General features: G+C 35.0%; 1 protein-coding gene across 6 annotated transcripts in view; it reads left to right on the plus strand.

Moving 5' to 3' along the window:
* The window catches only part of EHBP1 (EH domain binding protein 1), a 356,781-nt gene that overhangs the window by 129,993 nt on the left and 204,723 nt on the right, over positions 1-22,065 (plus strand). For all 6 annotated transcript variants that reach the window (XM_018055410.1, XM_018055415.1, XM_018055414.1 and 3 more), the window contains exons 6-7: positions 12,815-12,996; positions 15,514-15,653. In XM_018055410.1, coding sequence (XP_017910899.1) covers positions 12,815-12,996; positions 15,514-15,653 — 322 coding nt within the window. The remainder of the gene's footprint in view (positions 1-12,814; positions 12,997-15,513; positions 15,654-22,065) is intronic.

Genomic DNA, 22,065 nt, shown 5'->3' on the forward strand with positions numbered 1-22,065 from the left:
TCTCTTTTCACTGCTTCTTTCCAATATCATAATGGAATTCCTTGTTGATGCAATAAGAGAGGACAAGGAAATTAAAAGTATACAGATTGGGAAGGGAAGATATAAGACTTTGTTCGCAGAATACGTGATGATCTATGTAGAAAATCTGAAAGAATCAACAAAAAATCTCCTAGAACTAATAAGTCGTTATAGCAGGGTTGCAGGATACAAGGTTTATATACACAAGTAATTTATTTCCTATATACTAACAGTGAACAAAGGGAATTTGAAACTAAAAGCATAATTCCATTTATATTAGCATCCCCCAAATGAAACACTTAGCAACAAATCTAACAAAATATGTACATGACCTACATGAGGAATAGTACAGAAGAACAAAATCAAATAACTAAAGTTGAGAGATACTCCATGTTCATAAATAGAAAGACTCAATATTGTCAAGATGTCACTTCTTTTCAACTTGATCTATAGATTTAAGGCAATCCCAGTGAAAATATCAGCAAGTTATGTTATGGATGTCAACAAACTGATTATAAATTATATGGAGAGGCAAAGACCAACATAGTAGTAAAAAAGAACTAAGTTGGAGTACCAACACTACCTGAATTCAAGGCTTACTACAAAGCTTTAGTAATCAAGACAGTGTGATATTGATAATGGATTAGACAAATAATCATTGGAACAGAATAGAAAGCCCAGAAAGAGGCCCTCATGCATGTAGTCAACTGGTCTGTGACAAAGGAGCAACACATAGAACAAAGATAATCCTTTCAGCAGATGGTGCTGGAGCAACTGGATATCCTCTTCCAAATATATGGATCTAGACAGAAACTTTACATCCTCCATAAAAATTAACTTAAAGTGGATCATAGACCGAAATGTAAAATGCAAAACAATAAAACTCTTGAGATGATTACACAGGAGAAAACCTAGATGACCTTGGGTAGGATGATGTCTTTTTTAGATATGACACCAAAGGTATAATTCATGAAAGAAATGATGGATAAACTGGGCTTCATCAAAATTGAAAGCTCTTGTTTTGCTAAAGACAGTGTCAAGAGAATGAGAAGACAAATCGCAAACAAAATATTTGCAAAAGACACATGATAAAGTGCTGTTTACCAAATATATAAAGAACAGTAAGAAAATAAGCAAACTCAATTCAAAAAATGGGGCAAGAGAGATACCTCCTCAAAGAAGATATTTTTGTTGTTGTTGTTGTTCTTCTTCTTCTTCACTTACTAAGTCATGTCCAACTCTTTGTGACACCATGGACTGCAGCATACCAGTCTCTATCCTCCACTGTCTCTTGGAGTTTGCTTAATTGCATGTCCATTTAGTCCATGATGCTATCTAACCATCTCATGCTCTGCCACCCCCTTCTCCTTTTGCCTTCCGTCTTTTCCAGTATCAGGGTCTTTTCCAGTGAGTCAACTCTTCGTAGCAGGTGGCCAAAGTATTGGAGCTTCTGCTTCAGCATCAGTCTTTCCAGAGAATATTCAGGGTTGATTTCTTTTAAGATTGACTATTTTGATATCCTGACAATACAAGGGACTCTCAAGAGTCTTCTGCAGCACCACAGTTCGAAAGCATCAATTCTTTGGCATTCAGCCTTTATTATGGTCCAGCTCTCACATCCATACATAACACATACAGATAGCAAATAGGCATATGAAAAAATGCTCCACATCATGTTATTAGGGAAATGCAAATTAAAGCAATGAGATACTACCACACACCTATTAGAATGGCCAAAATCTGTCACACTAATAGTGTGGAGAGCATGTGGAGCAACGGGGACTCTCAAGCATTGCTGGTGGGAATGCAAACTGATACAGCCACCTTGGTGCAGTTTGGCACTTTCTTACAAAATGAAGCATACTCTTACCATATGATCCAGCAATCACACTCCTTGGTATTTACCCAAACGAAATGAAAACCGTTGTCCACACAAAAACCTGCACATGGATGTTTATAGCAACTTTATTCATAATTGCCAAAACTTGAAGCAACCAAGATGTTCTTCAGTAGATGAATGGATAAACTGTGGTACATATCGACAATAGAATATTATTCAGCGTTAAAAAGAAAAGCCATGGAGGAGCCTTAAATGCATATTACTAAATGAAAGAAGCCAATTTGAAAAGGCTACATACGGTATGATAGCAACTAATTGATGTTCTGGAAAAGGCAAAACTATGGAGACAGTGAAAAGATTGTTGGTTGCCAGGGGTGGGGAGTGGAGGAGATGAATAAGCAGAACACAGATGATGATTAGGGCCGTGAAATACCCTGTATATCATAGTGTAGCTATAGGATTCATTATAAACTTGTCCAAATTGATAGAATGTACAGCCCGCAAGTGAACCCTAAAGTAAAGTATGGATTTTGGGTGATTATGATATGTCAATGGAGGTTCATCTGTGGTAAACAATGTACCATTCTGGTGGGTGATGTTGATAATGGGGTAGGCTATGCATGTGTAGGAGCAGGGAATAAATGGAAAATCTCTTTACCTCCCTCTCAGTTTTGTTGTACACCTAAAATTGCTCACAAAAAAATTAAGTCTTAAAAAAGAAACTATATTTATCCTTCATAAAAATCTGTTAACATGTTTATTAATTATGTTTGAATGAATGAAATATTTTTAAACTTTCTGATATTTAATTTTTAATAGGGAAAGTATTGACAGGTATAACCCACACAAACAAAAGCTCTTTGTAGTTCTCAATTAAAGCATGTAAAAGGGTCTTGAGATAAAAACACTTGAGAAACATTCATCTAAACTCTCCAGTAAAAGACAGAGATTATCAGACTAGATTCAAAAATTTTCTGGATATATGCTATTTATAAGAGACAATTCTAAAATGAAAGAAAGTTGTGTTTGAAGAGGGAAAGGGAGCCTGTCACGAAGTCTGTGAACAGCTTCTCGATTTTTTCACTTCTTTATTTCATGATTTGTGTCCTTTAGCAAATGTTCTGTGACCTCATATTTGAAACTTCTACTCCTCTGCTTGGTGCTTATCACATAAGGAAATACAGTGATCTGGTGAAATTAGGTGACTTTGCTTAAAAATGATCCTGTTGTGAAAGTGGACAGCAGTGTATGCATACCAGTTAAATACTTTTAAAGGCCCATGAACAATTACAAAAATTGATCATGAGTCAGGCCATAATGCATGTCTTAGTAAATTTTGGAAATTAACATTATAAAGACTGTATTCTGTGACCCTACATCAATTAGACAGTAGTCATTACATAAAGATAAGTGGAAAGACTCCATATAGAAGAAAAAGTTTATAAACATCTTGAGAATCAAAAAACTTGTAATGAAAGATTAGAAAATATTTACAGAATAACAAAAATAATTCATACTAAAATGTGAGACATATATAAAGCAATGCTTAGAGAAATACATAGTCTTAAATGCTTACATTAGAAAAGAAGATATGCTCAGGATCCAGAAGTTAGAACAATATACTCATGGAAAACAGGAGGAAAGAAATAATAAAGATTAGCAGAAACTGCTAAAATAGAAATATACATTCACTCCAAAGGATCAAGAAAGCCAAATGATTTGGAAAGCCTGTTGAAAGAGACAACTTATAGCAAGCTTTATTTAGGAACAAAAGAGTGTGAGAAGGCACAATTAGTACTTTGAATAAAGAAATGTACAAAACTATAAATTCTGCTGAGATTAAAATAGTAAAAAGATATTTTAAATAGTATTATGACACTAAATATGAAATATTGGGTGAAATGTGTAAATTCTAAGCAGAGGTGGAATACTTAATCTAAACTGATTTAGGAAGACATTGTACACCTGAATGGCTTGAATACTTCTGTAATCATTAAAGAAATTGTTATCAGTGATTAGAAACCCTCCGTGAAAGGAAACAGGCTCACATAATTTTAGATTTTTAAAAAATGTTTTCCAGGAATGTGGAGTTCCTTTAATTTTAGAAAATCTACTAATTTACTACATTATTCTGCCATAAATTCAAGGTTTGAGAAATCTTAAATTATTCCAAAAGATAAAGCTTTGGTAATTAAGGCAATATTGTCTTGTTGTGAGGTTAGAACAGTTGGCTAGTGGTACAGAATGATTGATTATTGACCTGTATATGCAAACCAGAGTTTTCATAGAATGGGCATTGTAGGTAGGGGAAAGGAGATATATATATATATGGACTATTTAATAAACAGTGCCGTGATACTTATTTATCAATGATTTTTTTAAAAAAATGATATTGGAAAAAAAAATGATATTGGATTCCTATCTGAAAACTTACACAAAAATTAATTCCATGTGGTAATGGCTCTTAAATATGAAAGCAGAAGTATAAAAGTTTTAAATGAGTGGTAAGAAAGCTTTATAACCTCAGGGTTGGGAAGATTTTCGCAAACCCACAAACCATAAAGGAAAAGGCTGACTTTGAAATTGGATTCATTTGAAAGATTCCACAGAGTGAAAATACAAGCTAAAAACTGAAAGAAGATGTTTGTAGCACATATAACTGATTGTGCTCAGCATGGATTACCAGAATGCATATGTAATTAGTCAGTAACCAAAAGATAAACAGCATGGTAAGAAAAAGTATAAAAGATTTCACGGAAGAGGAAACATGTGGCTAGTAAACTATGAAAGGATAATCGATGCATTAGTAATCAGGGGAATGCAATTAAGACTATAATGAGGTAATATTTAATCATCTCAGATTGGTGAAAATGAAATATAATATTTAATTATCTCAGATTGGTGAAAATGAAAAAGAAAGAAAATTCCAAGTGTTGGTAAATGTGGAGCAATGGAAACACTTAGGGACTGTAAATTAATAAAGCCACTTTGCATTAAATTTGATATTTTCTGGTAAAGTTGAACATGAACATATCCCGTGACCCATTCTAGAAACATGTCCTAGGTGAATTCTTGTGTGTGTGCATGAGGATATAGACATAAGAATATTTTTTATTGAAGTATAGTTGCTTTATAATATTATGTTAGTTTCTGCTGTATAGCAGTGTGAATCAGCCATATGTATGCATATATCCCCTCCCTCTTAAGCCTCCCTCCCATCCGCCCCTATCTTGTCCCTCTAGGTCATCACAATACACCAATTTGAGCTCCTTATGATATACAGCTTCCTGCCAGCTATCTGTTTTACACATAGTAGTGTATATATGGTGGTTTAGTTACTAAGTTGTGTCCGACTCTTGTGACGCCAGGCTCCTCTGTCAATGGGATTCTCCAGGCAGGAATACTGGAGTGGGTTGCCGTTTCCTTCTTGAGTGTATATATAGACATAATAATATTGATAGCTTTGTTTTTAATTCCAGATAACTAAATAAACCTCAAGCAACCATGTTTATCAACAGTAAAACAGATGGGTAAACTGTAGGATATTCATGTAATAAAATATTAGGAACAATGAAATTTAATGAATTACAGTTTTACACATCAACATGTTCATGGGGTTCATGGGGTTCTCTGTGGATCACAATAAACTGTGGAAAATTCTGAAAGAGATAGAAATACCAGACCACGTCACCTGCCCCTGGAGAAATCTGTATGCAGGTCAGGAAGCAACAGTTAGAACTGGACATGGAACAGACTGGTTCCAAATAGGGAAAGGAGTACATCAAGGCTGTATATTGTCACCCTGCTTATTTAACTTATATGCAGAGTACATCATGAGAAATGCTGGGCTGGATGAAGCACACGCTGGAATCAAGATTGCCGGGAGAAATATCAATAACCTCAGATATGCAGGTGACACCACCCTTATGGCAGAAAGTGAAGAAGAACTAAAAAGCCTCTTGATGAAAGTGAAAGAGGAGAGTGAAAAAGTTGGCTTAAAGCTCAACATTCAGAAAACTAAGATCATCGCATCTGGTCTCATCACTTCATGGCAAATAGATGGGGAAATAGTGGAAACAGTGGCTGACTTTTTTGGGGGGGGGCTCCAAAATCACTGCAGATGGTGATTGCAGCCATGAAATTAAAAGATGCTTACTCCTTGGAAGCAAAGTTATGACCAACCGAGACAGCTTATTAAAAAGAGACATTACTTTATCCATAAAGGTCTGTCTAGTCAAGACTATGGTTTTTCCAGTAGTCACGCATGGATGTGATAGTTGGACTTTAAAGAAAGCTGAGCACCGAAGAATTGATACTTTTGAACTGTGGTGTTGGAGAAGACTCTTGAGAGTCCCTTGGACTGCAAGGATGTCCAACTAGTCCATCGTAAAGGAGATCAGTCCTGGGTGTTCGTTGGAAGGACTGATGTTGGAGCTGAAACTCCAGTACTTTGGCCACCTGTTGTGAAGAGTTGACTCATTGGAAAAGACCTTGATGCTGGGAAAGATTGAGGGCAGGAGGAGAAGGGGACAGAGGATGAGATGGTTGGATGGCTTCACCAACTCAGTGGACATGAGTTTGAGTAAACTCCGGGAGTTGTTGATGGACAGGGAAGCCTTGTATGCTGCGGTTCATGGGGTCGCAAAGAGTTGGACATGACTGAGCAACTGAACTGAACTGACATCAATATGGATAAATATCAAGAACTTAATGAGATTTGCCTGGTGGTACAGTGGATAAGAATCCACCTGCCATGAAGTGATGGGACCAGATGCCATGATATTAGTTTTTTAAAAGCTGAGACTTGAACCAGCTTTTTCACTCTCCTCTTTCACTCTCATCAAGAGGCTCTTTAGATCCTCTTCACTTTCTGCCATTAGAGTGGTATCATCTGTATATCTGAGGTTGTTGATATTTCTCCTGGCAATCTTGATTCCAGGATATATATGTAGATAGTATTCTTTTTTCGAAGAGGGAGGGAGAGAATAACTCAAAATTCAGGGTCTAATCACCTTTGGATGAGGGAATGGGAGGGAGACAGTTTTGCATGGGAAATGAGGATTTTAAGGTACTGATATTAATTGTTTGTTAAACAGGATGGTGAGTACAGGATGTTCATTTTATTATTTGTTAAGTAGTACTTGTATGTTTTGTACTTTGTGTGATGTGTTTCAAAAATTTTTTTTAAAAACCTTCAAATGATAATGTCATTAGTTTAATTTTCAGTGTGTTGTGAAAAAAAAACTGATAATAAGGTATAATACTTGACAGAATTTTTGGAACTTTTTTTGTAATAAATCTCTGAAAAAATCATAAAATCTAAGTAAGATCCTTCTCTCCTTACATGGGATAAAGTTAAATTTCTAGGTAGAGAAAAGCAATCAAATACAATAGAAGAGGCATTATATTAATTATATTTATTTTGAGGTTCATAATGAGCTATTTTGTAAGAAGACCTTAACTTGAATAATTTGGACAAAAGATTTGTCCAACTTCTTACATCTAACTAGGTGTCCTGCTATCAGTATGTTATATGTATTGTTAGTTTTAGGAGGGTGGAGTGGTAAGATTTGCTATCTGTTTCTTTTTTTATTTTGGTAAAATCTACCTTGTTTAAAAAATATATGTAAAGAAGTCTAGAGTCTTGTGAGACCGTATTTATTCACTTTATAATCAGTTCATTCCTAATTAGAAAAGTTATTATCAATCTTTTCCCTCTTACGCTGTACAGGGAAAACATTTATTCACTTGTTGCTTGTTTTGTTAGGACTTGAATAGCAATGAGAGTACACTGAGGTATTCATTTCAGGTCTGGTAAGAATGTCAGGGAGGGGGGGTCTTTGCATGGATTTTAGTAAAGTAACTACATTATACTTTTGAGCAAACATTGAGTTACGCTTTATTTATTTTCCTCATTTTGTTATAGACACATGGCCATTACCCCACACCTGTTACCAGGCAGTGATTACTGCAGGACCATTAGTGGTCCTGCTTAGCCATTGATTGGTGCTGCAATGGGCCCCTCACCCAAGTGACCAACTGTCAATGAGCAACTGATAGTTGTTCTGCTCAGTCATTGGTCAATGCTGCAATGGGCCCCTCTCCCAAGTGCTCAACTGTCCCTGAGTGACTGTGTTAGTGTTTCTGCTCAATCATTGGTTGGTGCTTCAATGGGCCCCTCCCCCAAGAGACCAGCTGGCAATGAGTGGCTGTTAATGGTCCTATTCAGCCATTGGTCAGTGCTGCAGTGGGCCCCTCCCCCAAGCAAGCAGCTGTCAATGAATGACCATTAGTGGGGCATTCAGCCAATGGTTAGCAGAGTAGTGGTTGTCCTGTGGAGAGTGAAGAAAGGCAGATCCTGGTTTTCTACCCAGGGCCCTCTAGCTCACCTGGCCTCGGGTCAGTGGGTGAGCTGGAGGGCCCAGGAAATAGGCCAGGGGCTGCTCTGCTGGGCTCCAGAGCCCTCCTCAAGACCACCCACTGGCCAGGCCCAGGCCTTGAAGCAGTGGTGAACCTTTCCTCCATCCCTGCCTCTGTGACCAAATGGCAGTGGCAGTCTGCATAGGATGCAGTCTGTGGGACCTGGCTCCCTCCCCGCCGCCGTTTGGTTGGCCTAAGAAGCCTGAGGGCCAGTTGAGCCCTGGGCCTCTGGCTCCCTCAGCAATGACAGCTGGATAGGGTCTGGGGACCTGACCTTGAGGGAGCCACCAACTGAGATCTGCCTCATCAGTCAGGATCCAGACCTCAGAGGGTGAAAGTTGTGTCTTGGGAACTTGCCCTTTCTTGTCAGAACAGAGAATAACGTTTGTTTGGTGGAGGTTTACAGGAATATCGTTACCTGACCGTGACCTGACCTCAAGAGCAAAGGATCTGACACCAAAAAGTGTGCAACAGCTTAACCATGTCCCTCCCTTACCTTTCCTATAAAAGTTTTGCTGAAAGCTTTCGGGGAGTTTAGGGTTTTTAAGGCATGAGCCACACATATCCTTACATGGCCCTCAGTGAACCTTTCTCTGTTCTGGACTCTGGTGTTTTGTTTGGCTTCACTGTGCATCAGGCATATGAACTTGCATTTTGGTAACAATTTCAAGATTGGTGAATCTAGATAGACTACTTATAATATTAATATTAATGTATAAGCCAGGTAAAATAGTCCATGAATATTAATAATAAAACTCTACTAAATATTTTCATATATTATTGCAAGAATTTATTTAGGACATATTTCTAGGATGAGAATTATTGATAAGGTATTCCTCTGTTCAACTTTACAAGGTAATGTCAAATTGCTTTCCAAAATGGCTGTATCAATTGAAGCTCTGTCCTGTAGTATTAAGAGAATTTACATTGTCCCTCATCCTATTAACACTTGGTATTGTCTAGCTTTTGAAGATACTCACCAATCTTGAGAGTGTGGGAAACTGAAGCTCAGATCCATGAAGAAATATACCAAAGATTAGCCAGAGAGTAAATGCTAGTCATGTTCTAATCTAAGTTTTTCTGATTACAACTACAATAATGTGGGTTTCAAAGAAATGGAAATATATAGGCTAAGACGTTTTTATGACAGAATAGTTATGAAAAAGATTAAAATTTCCTTTAGTAATTTCCTTAGGGGAAGTATTTCTGAAAGTATGATTTTTAGATTAACTGGATCAGAATCACTTGATAGAAGAGATGGGCTTATGAGAGGGTCAAGATGGGAATTGGGAGGGGAGGTACTTATTATTTTTAGCAATGCCACAGATTCCTGAGGCATCTCTAGTTTAGCATCTCTTGGAGTGGGATCCAGGTATTTAAATTATCTAAAGCTGGCCTAGTTTTATTTTATTTTTTTGATGAACACTAAATAAGAACTTATGCTTTATGGATGTTGAAATAATTCCGAAAATGCTGCCAGATTCACATATAAATAGCTTAGGCTGGGAGTCAGAAACTTAGCTGAATGTGTATATATAAACAATCCCTTCTTACTGACTTCAGTCATCTAACCTCTTTTCTCTAAGGGTTCCTTTTACTATTTTTTTTTCCTTTATTTTTCTCCTCTTGTCCAGCCTTCATCTGAAATGAAATAACATTAGGACTTTGACAGTAATAATAGTAATTATCTCTAAAGTCTCTCTGCCAGGCTGACCCCTAGTCCTTTAAGGAAGAACTATAGGATACAAAAGACATATAGCAATGCAATCAGTTATTTTATTCTTCTCTATAAAACTGATGATAACAATGATACTATTCTTGGGAGGTGGATATAGATATAGACCAAATGGTTATAAAAAGTGAAGATTCATGGAGCTAGAGTTAGAAAGATGAAAGATCCTTATGTTTTTCTCATTATTGTTCTGCTAAAAAATGTCTTTTCTATGACAGCTAATTTTAAAGAGGAAAACAATGACTGAGCTGGGTAAAGAATTACTAAAAACATCTCTTAGGCCCCCTTTCCTATCAAGGATACAGGCTCTAAGTGAGATCCTATGTTAATATTAGAAATGGACACTGTAGACTCGAAAGAGTTCTTTTCTGCTTGCCTCCCCAGACCTTACCTTGCTTAGCAATAATGAAATCAATAGAATGTTAATCATCAAAACTCTAGATTTTGCAGGAATCATCCTTAAACTAGGCTTTCAAAATTATGTACATTTCCAAGTTATCTTAATTTTTATAGTTTGATTATTTGGTTATAAAATTAAATAATTACTTTTAAGGAATCAATGTCGTATTTTGTGAAATAGATTTGTTTAACAAATATGAAAACAATATGTAGCAATTTGTATGCCATGCTTTCAAAACAGAGGCTTCAAATCCTATATTTTATGTAGTAGTTGTTAGCTATTCTAAAGGTACAATGAGAGATTATTGTTCGTATCAGTGTAATAAATTGATACTCTCAGATCATAGTTTTTCATTTTGTACATTGTCACAACCTTGGACCTTAATCTTATTCTTTGATTGACAGTAGCGACCAGGGAAAGAACATTTGTATTGTCTGGGATAGTCGCATCTGTTCAACTTGATTCAGTTGAAATATTTGCATATTCTTAAGTGTTTCTTCTTAGAGGTCTGAAATCCTTCTCAAGTGCTTGATGCATTTTTAAAATTCATTCATAAGGTATCTACATGCACTAATAGTTCTGTGTAATATGCTGTGCATAATCTGACGGATAAGACCACTTTTTAAAACAAGGTATTCTTTAAGGATGCTACACTACATTTTTACTTGTTTTGCTGGCAGAAATGTCAAATTTTTTCAAAAGGCCATTTTAATATTTTGATTAGATTAGTATATCTTTATTTTAGGCAAGTTTGTCAATCATAGGGCAAATAAAGGTTTATTGAATAATAATTCAGAAGTTAATAATAGTTTCTCCTGCCTTGGTTGGAAAATTGAGTAATTTTTAGAAAACTGTTATAGAACTTGAGTGGATTTCTGTTCGGTCTCCTTATTTTACAGGGAAAATTACCAAGCCTCAAGTTTACTGACTTACTCAAAGTCACACGGCTTAGAAATTAGGTCTTATTTTAGGTCTGAACTCTCAGACTAGTTAAAGCCCAAGGATTGCTGGTATATGACTTCTGATTTACATTATTTATTAATTACTCTGTGTCTAAGATTTCTCCTTACCATTAGAACACATAGTCAAAGATTATGTCTTATTCATTTTTATATCTCTGCAGAATTGATACTGTGTCTTAAACATAGTTAATGCCCAGTCATTATCCTGTTGTTCTATTTTCATTATTTTCTTAGGCTATTATGCTATAAAGAATAATTTTGGAATGAGATAGTTTATTAATGGAATGTTAAGTGTCTTTAATAGCAAATAGGTTTCATTTTGTGTTCCAATTTTAGTAAATTGAAAATAACTGTGTGGAGAAGAGTTGAGATCTGCTGGGGTCATTGAGCATTATCCACCACAGACATACAATCAGAGAAACCAGCTCTTTCTAATTTGATTTATGTCATCTTAGGGAAGGAAGAGAGGACTTTAGACTGGAGTGAGTAGAAAAGATCCTGGGAACAATTAAGTCTCAAAGTACAGGACAGATATAGAATTCAGAGACTGAAAAAAACAAGGTAGAAATGCCACTGAGGCTGGGGTTCTTTAAGAAATTTGAAGGTTCAAAAAGAAGAAATATCATTAGGTTACATTAAATATAATCAAAGGGGAGGGAATTGATTATTAATGCTTTTGATACCTAGCTTTGTGCTAGAACCTTTTTTTAAGGAAACCTTGCGTGCATGCTCGGTTGGTTAAGTCACGTCTGACTCTGTGCAACCCTGTGGACTGTAGCTTGCCAGGCTCCTCTGTCCATGAGATTTTCCAGGCAAGAATACTGGAGTGGGTTGCCATGCCCTCCTCCAGGGTATCTTCACCACCCAGGGATCAAACCCGCAGTGTCGCCTGTGTCTTCTGCATCTCAGGCAGACTCTTTACCACAGAGCCACCTGGAAAGCCTGGAAACCTTAGGTTACATGAAATATAATTAAAGGAAGGAAAACAGTTGTTGAGTATTAATGCTTTGATACCTAGCTTTGGGCTAGATCCTCTTTTTACAAGAGACCTGGATACTTTCCTATACTAGTTTGCATTCCTTGCTTTTCCTTTCCTGAGATATTTAAGGTTGTTCTAGTCTTCCCTTATTTCTCTGAGCCAGCTATCTCCAATTTTTCTCTGCCTTACACACACAGGTACACCCGTGGCTTATTCATGTTGATATATGGCAAACACCACCAAAATATTGTAAAGTGATTAGCCTCCAATTAAAATAAATTAATTTTTTAAAAAGGTATGAAACTTGTGATATAACCTTATTTCAGTTTTATTTCAGTAGTATAGGAATTCATTGGAGAAAGAAGTCTCAAAAGCTGTTTAATCAAATTACTAAAATAACATTCAAAGATACTTGGCTATAAAGTAAATAACTCCAAATTACGTAATGAATTTTATCTTCCAGGAATCCCCTTCTGGTCGAAGAAAAGCTCTTGCCACCACCAGCATCAACATGAAACAGTATGCAAGCCCAATGCCAACGCAGACTGACGTCAAATTAAAATTCAAGCCATTGTCTAAAAAAGTTGTATCTGCCACTCTTCAGTTTTCATTGTCTTGCATTTTCCTTCGGGAAGGAAAAGCCACGTAAGTTTCTTTTGTCAGATAAGCTGCTTCAAAGAATGTTTGTTTGTTTGTTTGTTTTTTAAGAAAACATTGTAGGTAAATAGCTTTTGTCTCAGTAAACTGGCAACAGTTGAGAACATCCTACCACATACCAATCATTCTTGCCATTCTTTGTTTCAGAAGCTGAATTAGATGTACTTCTTGTTATTTATAGTCTCTTTTGATGCTAGAGAATGAACAGTGATATAAAAATGACTTTAGCAATTTTAAAAAATTTAAAATGTGTATTATAGGCTATCATAGGTTTTATATTTCAGTGTCTTCAGTGTAAGTAGTTGTACTGTGAAGTACACAGTTCATTTTGTAGAAATGTGTGATGCAGCTGAGGCATGAGGGGAACCCAAAATGAAAAGTTTAGGATAAGAAGAATGAAAGAACTAAAGGAACTTTTGCCAATTCAGGTTTTTTGGCTCAGCATTTCAAAAATTGTACAGGAAAGGTACAATACAGTTTAGGTAACCAGTTTGCTATAATCATTATCTTTTGCAAATATCACTTCTTAAGCAGTGCATAGCATTGCACAAAGATAGTTCCTATACCCAGTTGTGGTCTCCTGAAAGAATAAAATTCTAACTGGTTAGAATGAGATGAACATACCTAGAGCAAGGAAAAAAAATAGTAACATTTCTCTTAGTTGTTCCATACAGTCAAATCAATAGTAAGTATATGTTTTGGGTGTAGTGAAAGGGTTAGTACATACTTGGAATACTGAGTGGAAAACAGAAATTCTGTGCCTAAGACTTCAATGGTGATAGGAAGAATGAGCATTTCATTCTAATCTGCATCACACTTCTGAATGTGTTTGACCTAGTGGAAAGTGGTTACTATAATTGGCTATGTCTGTTTGACTGATTAGACTGGATCCTGTGCGTCAGTCAAAACGAGATGTTTGGCACTCATCTACAAATGACTTGGTAGATAACAATAAGCCTCTTCTCTGCAAAGTTGGCTTCTGTGGGAGTGAGGTAGAGGGACAGTGCAGCAAGCAATTACGTCTTTCATCTCAGGACTTTAAATTATAGATTTAAATATTGAAAAGTTAAAGACCTTACCCTGAAGTTCAAGCCAAAATGAAAAGAAAGGAAGCAGAGAAAGAAGAGAGACATAGTCAGAGAAGATTCTTTGAAGGTGGACTCCTTTCCACTAGGCAGAAGCAGTAAGTGATTTAGCACCATTCATGGGAATTTGGGTGAGAGGAAATTCAGTCAAACTAAGTATCAGTTTGAGTGAAGTATGTTCTCAGAACACTCTAAACCACCTCTCTATCTCCTCATTGGTTGCCTGCTCACCTTTCCCAAAGAAAATGTTCAGGGCAAAAATATAGGGGATAAAATTAAGCAAGTTAACATTTTAAGAACACAGTTATATATTAAGATTATATCCTAGTGATAGGAAAGCAGTTTGTAAGGCATTCGCATAAAGTCATACAACTGTTTTTCCCCATATAGACTTTGTATCACTAAGTTTGTCTTGAAAAGGGGAAATTATTTTGTTAACTCTAAGCTTATATGAGATAAAATGTGAAGAATTAAAAAAAACAGTTTAGTCTGCAAAATCATGTCATATTTAGAAGATAAGTGAATGTTAACAAGCATACTTTATAAAAGCAAAGTATCTTTTGTTTTGTTTTTATTGTGGTAAAATGAGAAACTGTTTTAATTCAGCTTTCTGGATTTGATGGAAAAATATCAGATTGAAATTTAGTTAGTACATATCATGTTAGAAATATGTTTCATTCACTGTAGTTTATTTGAAATTTAAGGTGAGAATAATAGATTAAGAAAACTTAACGTTAGTTAACATTGAGTAGTACACTATATAAGTTTGTATTTAAAATACTTTAAAAATCATTTTTACGTTTTATCAAATGTATGGTCTTTAATTAACCCAAGATGGAAATTTAACCCATTTTTCTTTCTGTAATTCTTACAAAGGCTAGGCTTTCAAGTGCTTTTTCAATTACTGTGGTTTCTTAACTTTTGGCAAGTTTAAACTCCTTTGAGAAAAATACACATTTAAACAAGATTTAAATATAATTTACAGGGTTTACCACTTCTTTTTACTCCTACCCACAAAACCAAAAGGATTCTTGGACTTTAGATTAAGAATTTCTATTCTAATTACTTCTGCAAGTTTGAATATTTTTCAGGTCTAGATCTCATCTGCTCTGCAAACTGTCCTGATATTTTATGAAACAAGTTTTTGTTTCCAAACTTCATGATCAGAAAACCATACTTTAATTCCATGAAGAAAATTTTAGATATGTAGCACAGAATTTAAATAACCAGTTAATCATTTACTGTCTATAAATTAAATGTTCAATTTAAAAATTAATGAATGTTTATTCAATAGTTTTGTATAACTGTTTGAAAAGTCTTGTTAACATTTAGAGAGAAGAAATATATTAATATTATTTTCTTAAGAAACAACCCTTTTTTAGGCAATGTCATTTAATAAACTGTATTATCATTGATGTAGGGATGAAGACATGCAAAGTTTGGCTAGTTTGATGAGTATGAAGCAAGCTGACATTGGCAATCTAGATGACTTTGAGGAAGATAATGAAGATGATGATGAGAACCGAGTGAATCAAGAGGAAAAGGCAGCAAAAATTACTGGTTGGTTGGTTTTATTTGCCTTAAACTAAAAATTTAGCTTTTTTTTGCAGAAAAATTCATTGTTGTTTCCCAGGAAAAAATCAATTCCACTAACAAGGTATTTTTTCTTCCTTAATAATATATTTTCTTCCTTCCTAATATAATACAGCATTTAGCATTTATTTTTTCTTCCTTAATAATAATAATAATATTTTCTTCCTTCCTAATATAATACAACATTTAGCTTGCTGGAAACTTTATATGCTGATGGTAATAACAGAGTTTAGCAAGTCCAAGGCTAGTCAAGAAAGCATCAAACTTTATTGAAACTACTGAATATAGTATGAAGTAGCCTAAATATGTTCATAGTTATTTTGTCATTGTATGGAATGAATGCTAAGTAAAAATCTGTCTTAAGGATAAGATGAGGAGATATATTGACTACCTTCCCCTAGTTCATGTTCATTTATTCACATAAAGTATATGGACATTCTTTGTTTTGAATTTGTATACATCTTATGTATCCTTATATCTAGAGGCTTCCATGCAAGTATTTCTTATAGCTGGTTTGATCAAACTACTAAGATGGTTAGTAGTTCAAACCTCTTTGTATTAATTGGTCAATAAATGTTTATCAACAATCTCACTATCACCCTTAAGGAAGTCATGTTATACCTTTATTATTGGAATGAAAATCAAGTACTCTATACATATTCCTTTCCGCTAGTAAATTGCTGTCAATTTTTGGATTGATATCCCTTGACTTCTATCATCTATTCACCTCTTGGTGATTTTTCCAAATTAATTGGGCACTCTGGCACTGAATTCTTGGCTATGCCTCAATTCTTGCTGTTTTATGGGGGATTTCCTTTGATCACATGGATGAGCAATTTAATTTCTTAGTTAAAAACTTCTGTGACTTCCTCAACTCCAGTGACCTTCACTTTTACTTCTGTTAAAAGGAAATGGTCAGACTTGTATGCAAAGATAGATGTTTTGTCCTGAGCAAATTTTATAAATTACAGTTGACCCTTTACTGATTTGAACTGCATAGGTCCACTTGAATGTAGATATTTTTTAATAGTAAATAGTGCAGTACTACATGATCTGTGGAGGTGAATATGTGGGAACTGAGGACTTGAAGGATCCATGAATATAGAAGGCCAGCTATAAGTTATACGTGGATTTTCCACTGTACAGAGGGTTGATGTTCTTTAAACCCTGTTTTATTCAAGGGTCAGCTGCATTGTTTTCTAATTTATGTTTGCCATTTTGATTTCTTATTTAACCCAAGAATGTTCAGAAGAATGTGCTTTGTCATGGGCTGTGTTTATTTCTAGTTTAATTTGAATAAGATTCTGAAGCCTATCCTATCTCAATTAAAAAAAAATATGATTGAGATCTTTTTCTTTGTAGTGTAGATAGATGATCTGTTTTTGTAAGTATTTTATGAGCATCTTTTTATATGTATCTTCTCTTTGTTAGATTCAGCATGTAGCTTTTAGACCCAAGTTTACATTTATATTATTTACTTTTTATATTCTTATGCTTTGTGTATAGTTCATCAGTGAAAGAGAACTTCAATCCTAAATTATGTAGTTCATAAAAATTTATTCTTATACCTTTGTTGTGAACTATAATTTGATCAGTTTGTACCATTTAATGCCTGTTGTCTAAAGTTTTTGCCTGATGTTGATATTTGTAATCCATACCTTCTTTGTATTTGGTGTATTTATCACTTTATTTTTATCCTATCTGTGTTAGATACTTCTCTTCATAAACAGTATTTTGTTATATTTCTTGCTAACTGACCTACTTAATTTCATTTCTATTACTTTATACTTTTATTTGGGGATTTTCTTATTTTTTTCTACCCACTCTTTATATTTTTACCATTCTTAAATGTTCTTTAGTAGAGTAATTTGAAAGTTATACATCCTCTATTTTCATTTTGGAATAGTATCCTCTGAAATAAATAAGCCAGAGGGATAACTGAGCTTGTATTTCTCTACTAACATTAAAAGTGAAGCAGAATGTGTTGACTCACCTTGTGTAAGATGAGAAATTCAATATGATTTCCTCTTCTCTTTATTTGAATTTCTCCCTCCAACCCCTCCTGGCTATTATTTTTATTTCAATAACATTTTGGGATTTCTTTTTTCAGTAATAAATGTTGACATTTGCTTGTTATAATGTCAGCAGAATTATATAATAATTTAAAAAATGCCATGTCTTTGCTGTCTTTGAGTTCTTTGTTTGATTTGGCTAGTTGAAGTACTTCAGGAAGGGAAGTTATGTCCTTCCCTTACCAATTCCAACTACTACTTACCTATTCTTTAAATTTTAATTCTTTTGCCACATCCTCTGAGAAGCCTCTTATGTCCTCTCCATTTAAAATTGTCACTCTGCCCCTTGTGCACTGTACCATTTGCAAATGCATGCATTTTCTTACAGCATGAGTTTTTTATTCCAGTTGAGATGTAATTCAATCTTTTAATTAGAGAATATGGTTTATTCTTTGTATATGGCTTTTGGTTAAAACTAAATCTCAGTTAGGTATTTATACCATTAGTAGCAACTAGAATGCCACACATTTTCATTGTTATAGCCATTTTGATCAATGTTGTATATTTTCATCACAGCAGTGCGCAAAAATGGTGATAGCATGTCACAAGTTCTGCATTGCTACTGAAAAGAAAAGAAAGGACAATATTTTGAGCAAAATACAGGTTTAGTGAAAGGATTCAGTAGTAATTAGATTTTATAGCTGAACTCTTATCTGAGTCCATTTGAGCTGCTATAACAAAATATCAAAGATTGGATAGTTTATAAACAACAGAAATTTGTTTCTCACAGTTTTGGAGACTGGAAGTCTGAGATCAGTGTGTCAACGTGGTTGGGTAAGGACCATCTTCTGGGTCACAGACTTTTCACTGTATTCTTTACATGGTGGATGGGGGCAAGGGAGTTCTTTTGGGCCTCTTTTATAAGACTATTAATCTCATCCAGCCTCATAACCTAGTCACCTGCCAAATGCCCCACCTCCTAATACTATCACATTGTAAATTAGGATTTCATTATATGAATTATGACAGACACAGACATTCATACCATAACAACCTTTATTGCTTAAATAAACATATATACTTTAATTTCTAAGATCTCTACTGCAGAGGTAACTTCTGGGGATAGCCTAAAATTCTCTGACTCTAATAGAAGTTACTTTTGATGATCCAGAATTTCTTTGGAATGCTACTGGTTTGTGTTATTATTTATTTTCCATATTTTATGCAATTTCTTCAAGATAGAGACTATATTTTGATCATTTTTTCATCTCTAGCTTCTAGCACATTGTCTGGAACACACTAAGAGTTTAAAATATTTTAAATGAAAGGTCACAAATGAGTGGGCTTCTCTCTCCTATTGTAGCCCACATTGGTCACTCTGACCTATTGTCTTGTTCCATTCATTTTGACCTTTATACTGTCTTATATTAATATAAGATGTGATGATCCCATTTGATGGACGAAATGCAATCTGGAGGAGACACATAATTCAGACCTTAAATAATTCAAGAGTAAATAATTCATAATACAAAAGTAATGAATATAAACTGTGTATTGAGAGAGCATAGGTAAATACTGACCTTGGATGATTACGTTTGTTTTAGGTCAATAATGCCACAATCATTATAACACACTTATGCTTTGACATTAACATTTTTTTCCTCAGTATTTTATTTTACTGTCATTAGAGCATTTAATGTATTTCCTTGCCTGTTTAACTCAGTATTTTCTATTATATTTGCAGAGGACAATTACTTAAATTAACAGCATAGCATGTTATGGCAGTTAAATTAAAAACACAGCTTATTTTGACTTCCTTAGTTACTTTTTTTTAGCACATGTAAATTTCATTCCAAAGTTAACTCTCAGAAGTGTTTGTTTGTTTGTTTGTTTTTAGCACCAGCACTGCCACTCTAAAAATGTTTGAGTAAAATATTTTTAAGATCATAAAAAATATTACAATTTAACATTAGTAATGTGTGAATAAAAGAGTAACGAAAGTGAATGTATTGTGTAAATATGGTACAAATAAAGGATGGTGGGTATTTTTATTTACCAGATAAAGTGGCAATAACAGAGCTTACATTCACTCTTCCTTGTAGCTTTAAAAATTGTTGATGCAGTTTTTATAGAGAAAGGAATTATTATTTAAAAATTTCCCTATATTAAATATATCTTTATGTTATAATATGAATGCATAAAATACAGTCACATTATACCAATAAAATTATATGAGTATCTTATTTCCAGTAAAATTATATGGGTACATTATTTCTTCATATTTATATGAATATATATATAAGCTGCAAACTTCTTAAACAGACTATTAGAATTATTTTGAGTCTATCTTAGATTGATACCTAGGGGCTCTTCATTTAGCCTGTGCTCTTATGGAGTATGGCTGTAAATCATTAGTAATTGATAAAAGTATATCTTCTGAAATTATAGACTTTGCTTGAAGTAAAATTAAATTCATGGTATACATTTAATTTAGACTGATCAAGGGCTTCCCTGGTGGCTCAGTGGTAAAGAATTTGCCTGCAATGCAGGAGATGCAGGTTCAGTCCTTGAGTCAAGAAGATCCTCTAGAGAAGGAAATGGCAACCCACTCCAGTATTCTTGCCTGGGAAGAGAGTTGGACATGACTTAGTGACTAAATGATACTAACTGATCTTCTCTATCTGAGATATAATTCGCTGCTAACTGGATACAGGGACTGGCTCTTAGGTAGGAACCTTTTATTGAAGTTACCCATATAGATGTTTTCTGCAGAGGTGCAGTACACATGAATGGGTAGTTGGAAAAATCACTGAAATGTAGTGGGAGTGATAGACATTGGAACTGAGCAGACAAAACCTTTTAATATGAAGTTTACTGTAGCAGGTGCTCAAAATTATATATGGTTTCAAAACAATTAGTGCCTCTTTCTATATGGCAGCCTCACAGTACTTGAATGAGGATTTGTTCATTTGATCATCTTTGGGATTCATGTTGAATTTCTGATTGTACACCAACAGAAATAGGAGAAAAAAGATATTAAGTGACAAAGTCTTACTGAATGTAGCTCACAAGGTTTGATTTAAATGAAGCAGTGTACAAAAGAGCGTTATTGGGGAAACCAAACGTGATGAGACACCTGAAAGTTCCCTGGTATACTTATAGTTGTTGCAGAGATTGGCAGCGGTTCTAGTTAGGGTTAACCAGACATTCAGACTCCCAGGACCCAAATAGCGCAAGCTTGGCATTAAGTTCATTTAGAAGGATATTGGACAAGAAACTACATTCAGCAGAGCATTCCTCTTTCACTGTAGTTTTCAATGGCAGCCCAGTTATTATTCTTTGATCTCTACCCCCAAATGATAATTTGGGTACAAGGAGATAAGATCCATATAGTTAGGAACAGGGATTACCTTGGCTTATAATATTTATAATGCCCGAGAACTAATAGCTTTTGTAACAGTTTGATAAGTATAGTTTCCAGGGTTCCTGTGAGGGACATGCTCAATTACATGCGTACCCACAATCAGAGGTCAAATTGTGGCCTTCTATTAGGTATGTAGTTCATTTAGAGTCCTCCCATCCAGATGCAGGGTGAATCAAAGGCTTCCCTGGTGACTCAGCTGGTAAAGAATCTGCCTACAATGCAGGAGACTTGGATTCGATTCCTGGCTGGGGGAAATCCCTGGAGAAGGGAATGGCAACCCATTCCAGTATTCCTGCCTGGGAAATCCCATGCATAGAGGAGCCTGGTAGGTTACAGTCCATGGGATTGCAAAGAGTCCGGCACAGCTGAGTGAGTAACACACACACACATATCCAGATACAGTTTATATATCAGGATTTATTTTTACCATGAGCAATATTGCCTGGTGTTTGTTAATCCTTTTTCTATAGTTGGTAAAGTTAATTCAGGAGGAGGAAGAGAAAGTGACATATTGGCTACCTTCAGGGAACATAATCTTACAGCACAGATGGTAGTAGAGAAGATAGCAGTTCATATTTGAGGATCTAGAGTTGATTATGGTATGACTCAGCCCTCTGAGATTAAATGTCCTACTTGCTAGGGTTATCGATAGGGATAAATAGGTCTCTTTTCTTAGATTAAAAGGTTTCTCAGAATTAACTTGGGGCTCTGGTCAGAAAATACATCTATTAATTTGTCTGTTTTTTTTTTTTTTTTACTTCTGGATTTTTGCTTCTGGGTGTTTACCCTTTGGTACTTAGGAGACAGATTAACAAAATCATAGAATTGCTGTGGACTCTATCTATAAAGTAACAAGAAATTAAAATGACCACCTGTTTTGGAGATCTGTGTGAAGGATGAGAATTTCTGGAATATTGCATCTGTTATTTAGGTTGTAAAGTTG

This window comes from Capra hircus, chromosome 11, assembly GCF_001704415.2.
Source record: "Capra hircus breed San Clemente chromosome 11, ASM170441v1, whole genome shotgun sequence".
Taxonomy (NCBI): domain Eukaryota; kingdom Metazoa; phylum Chordata; class Mammalia; order Artiodactyla; family Bovidae; genus Capra; species Capra hircus.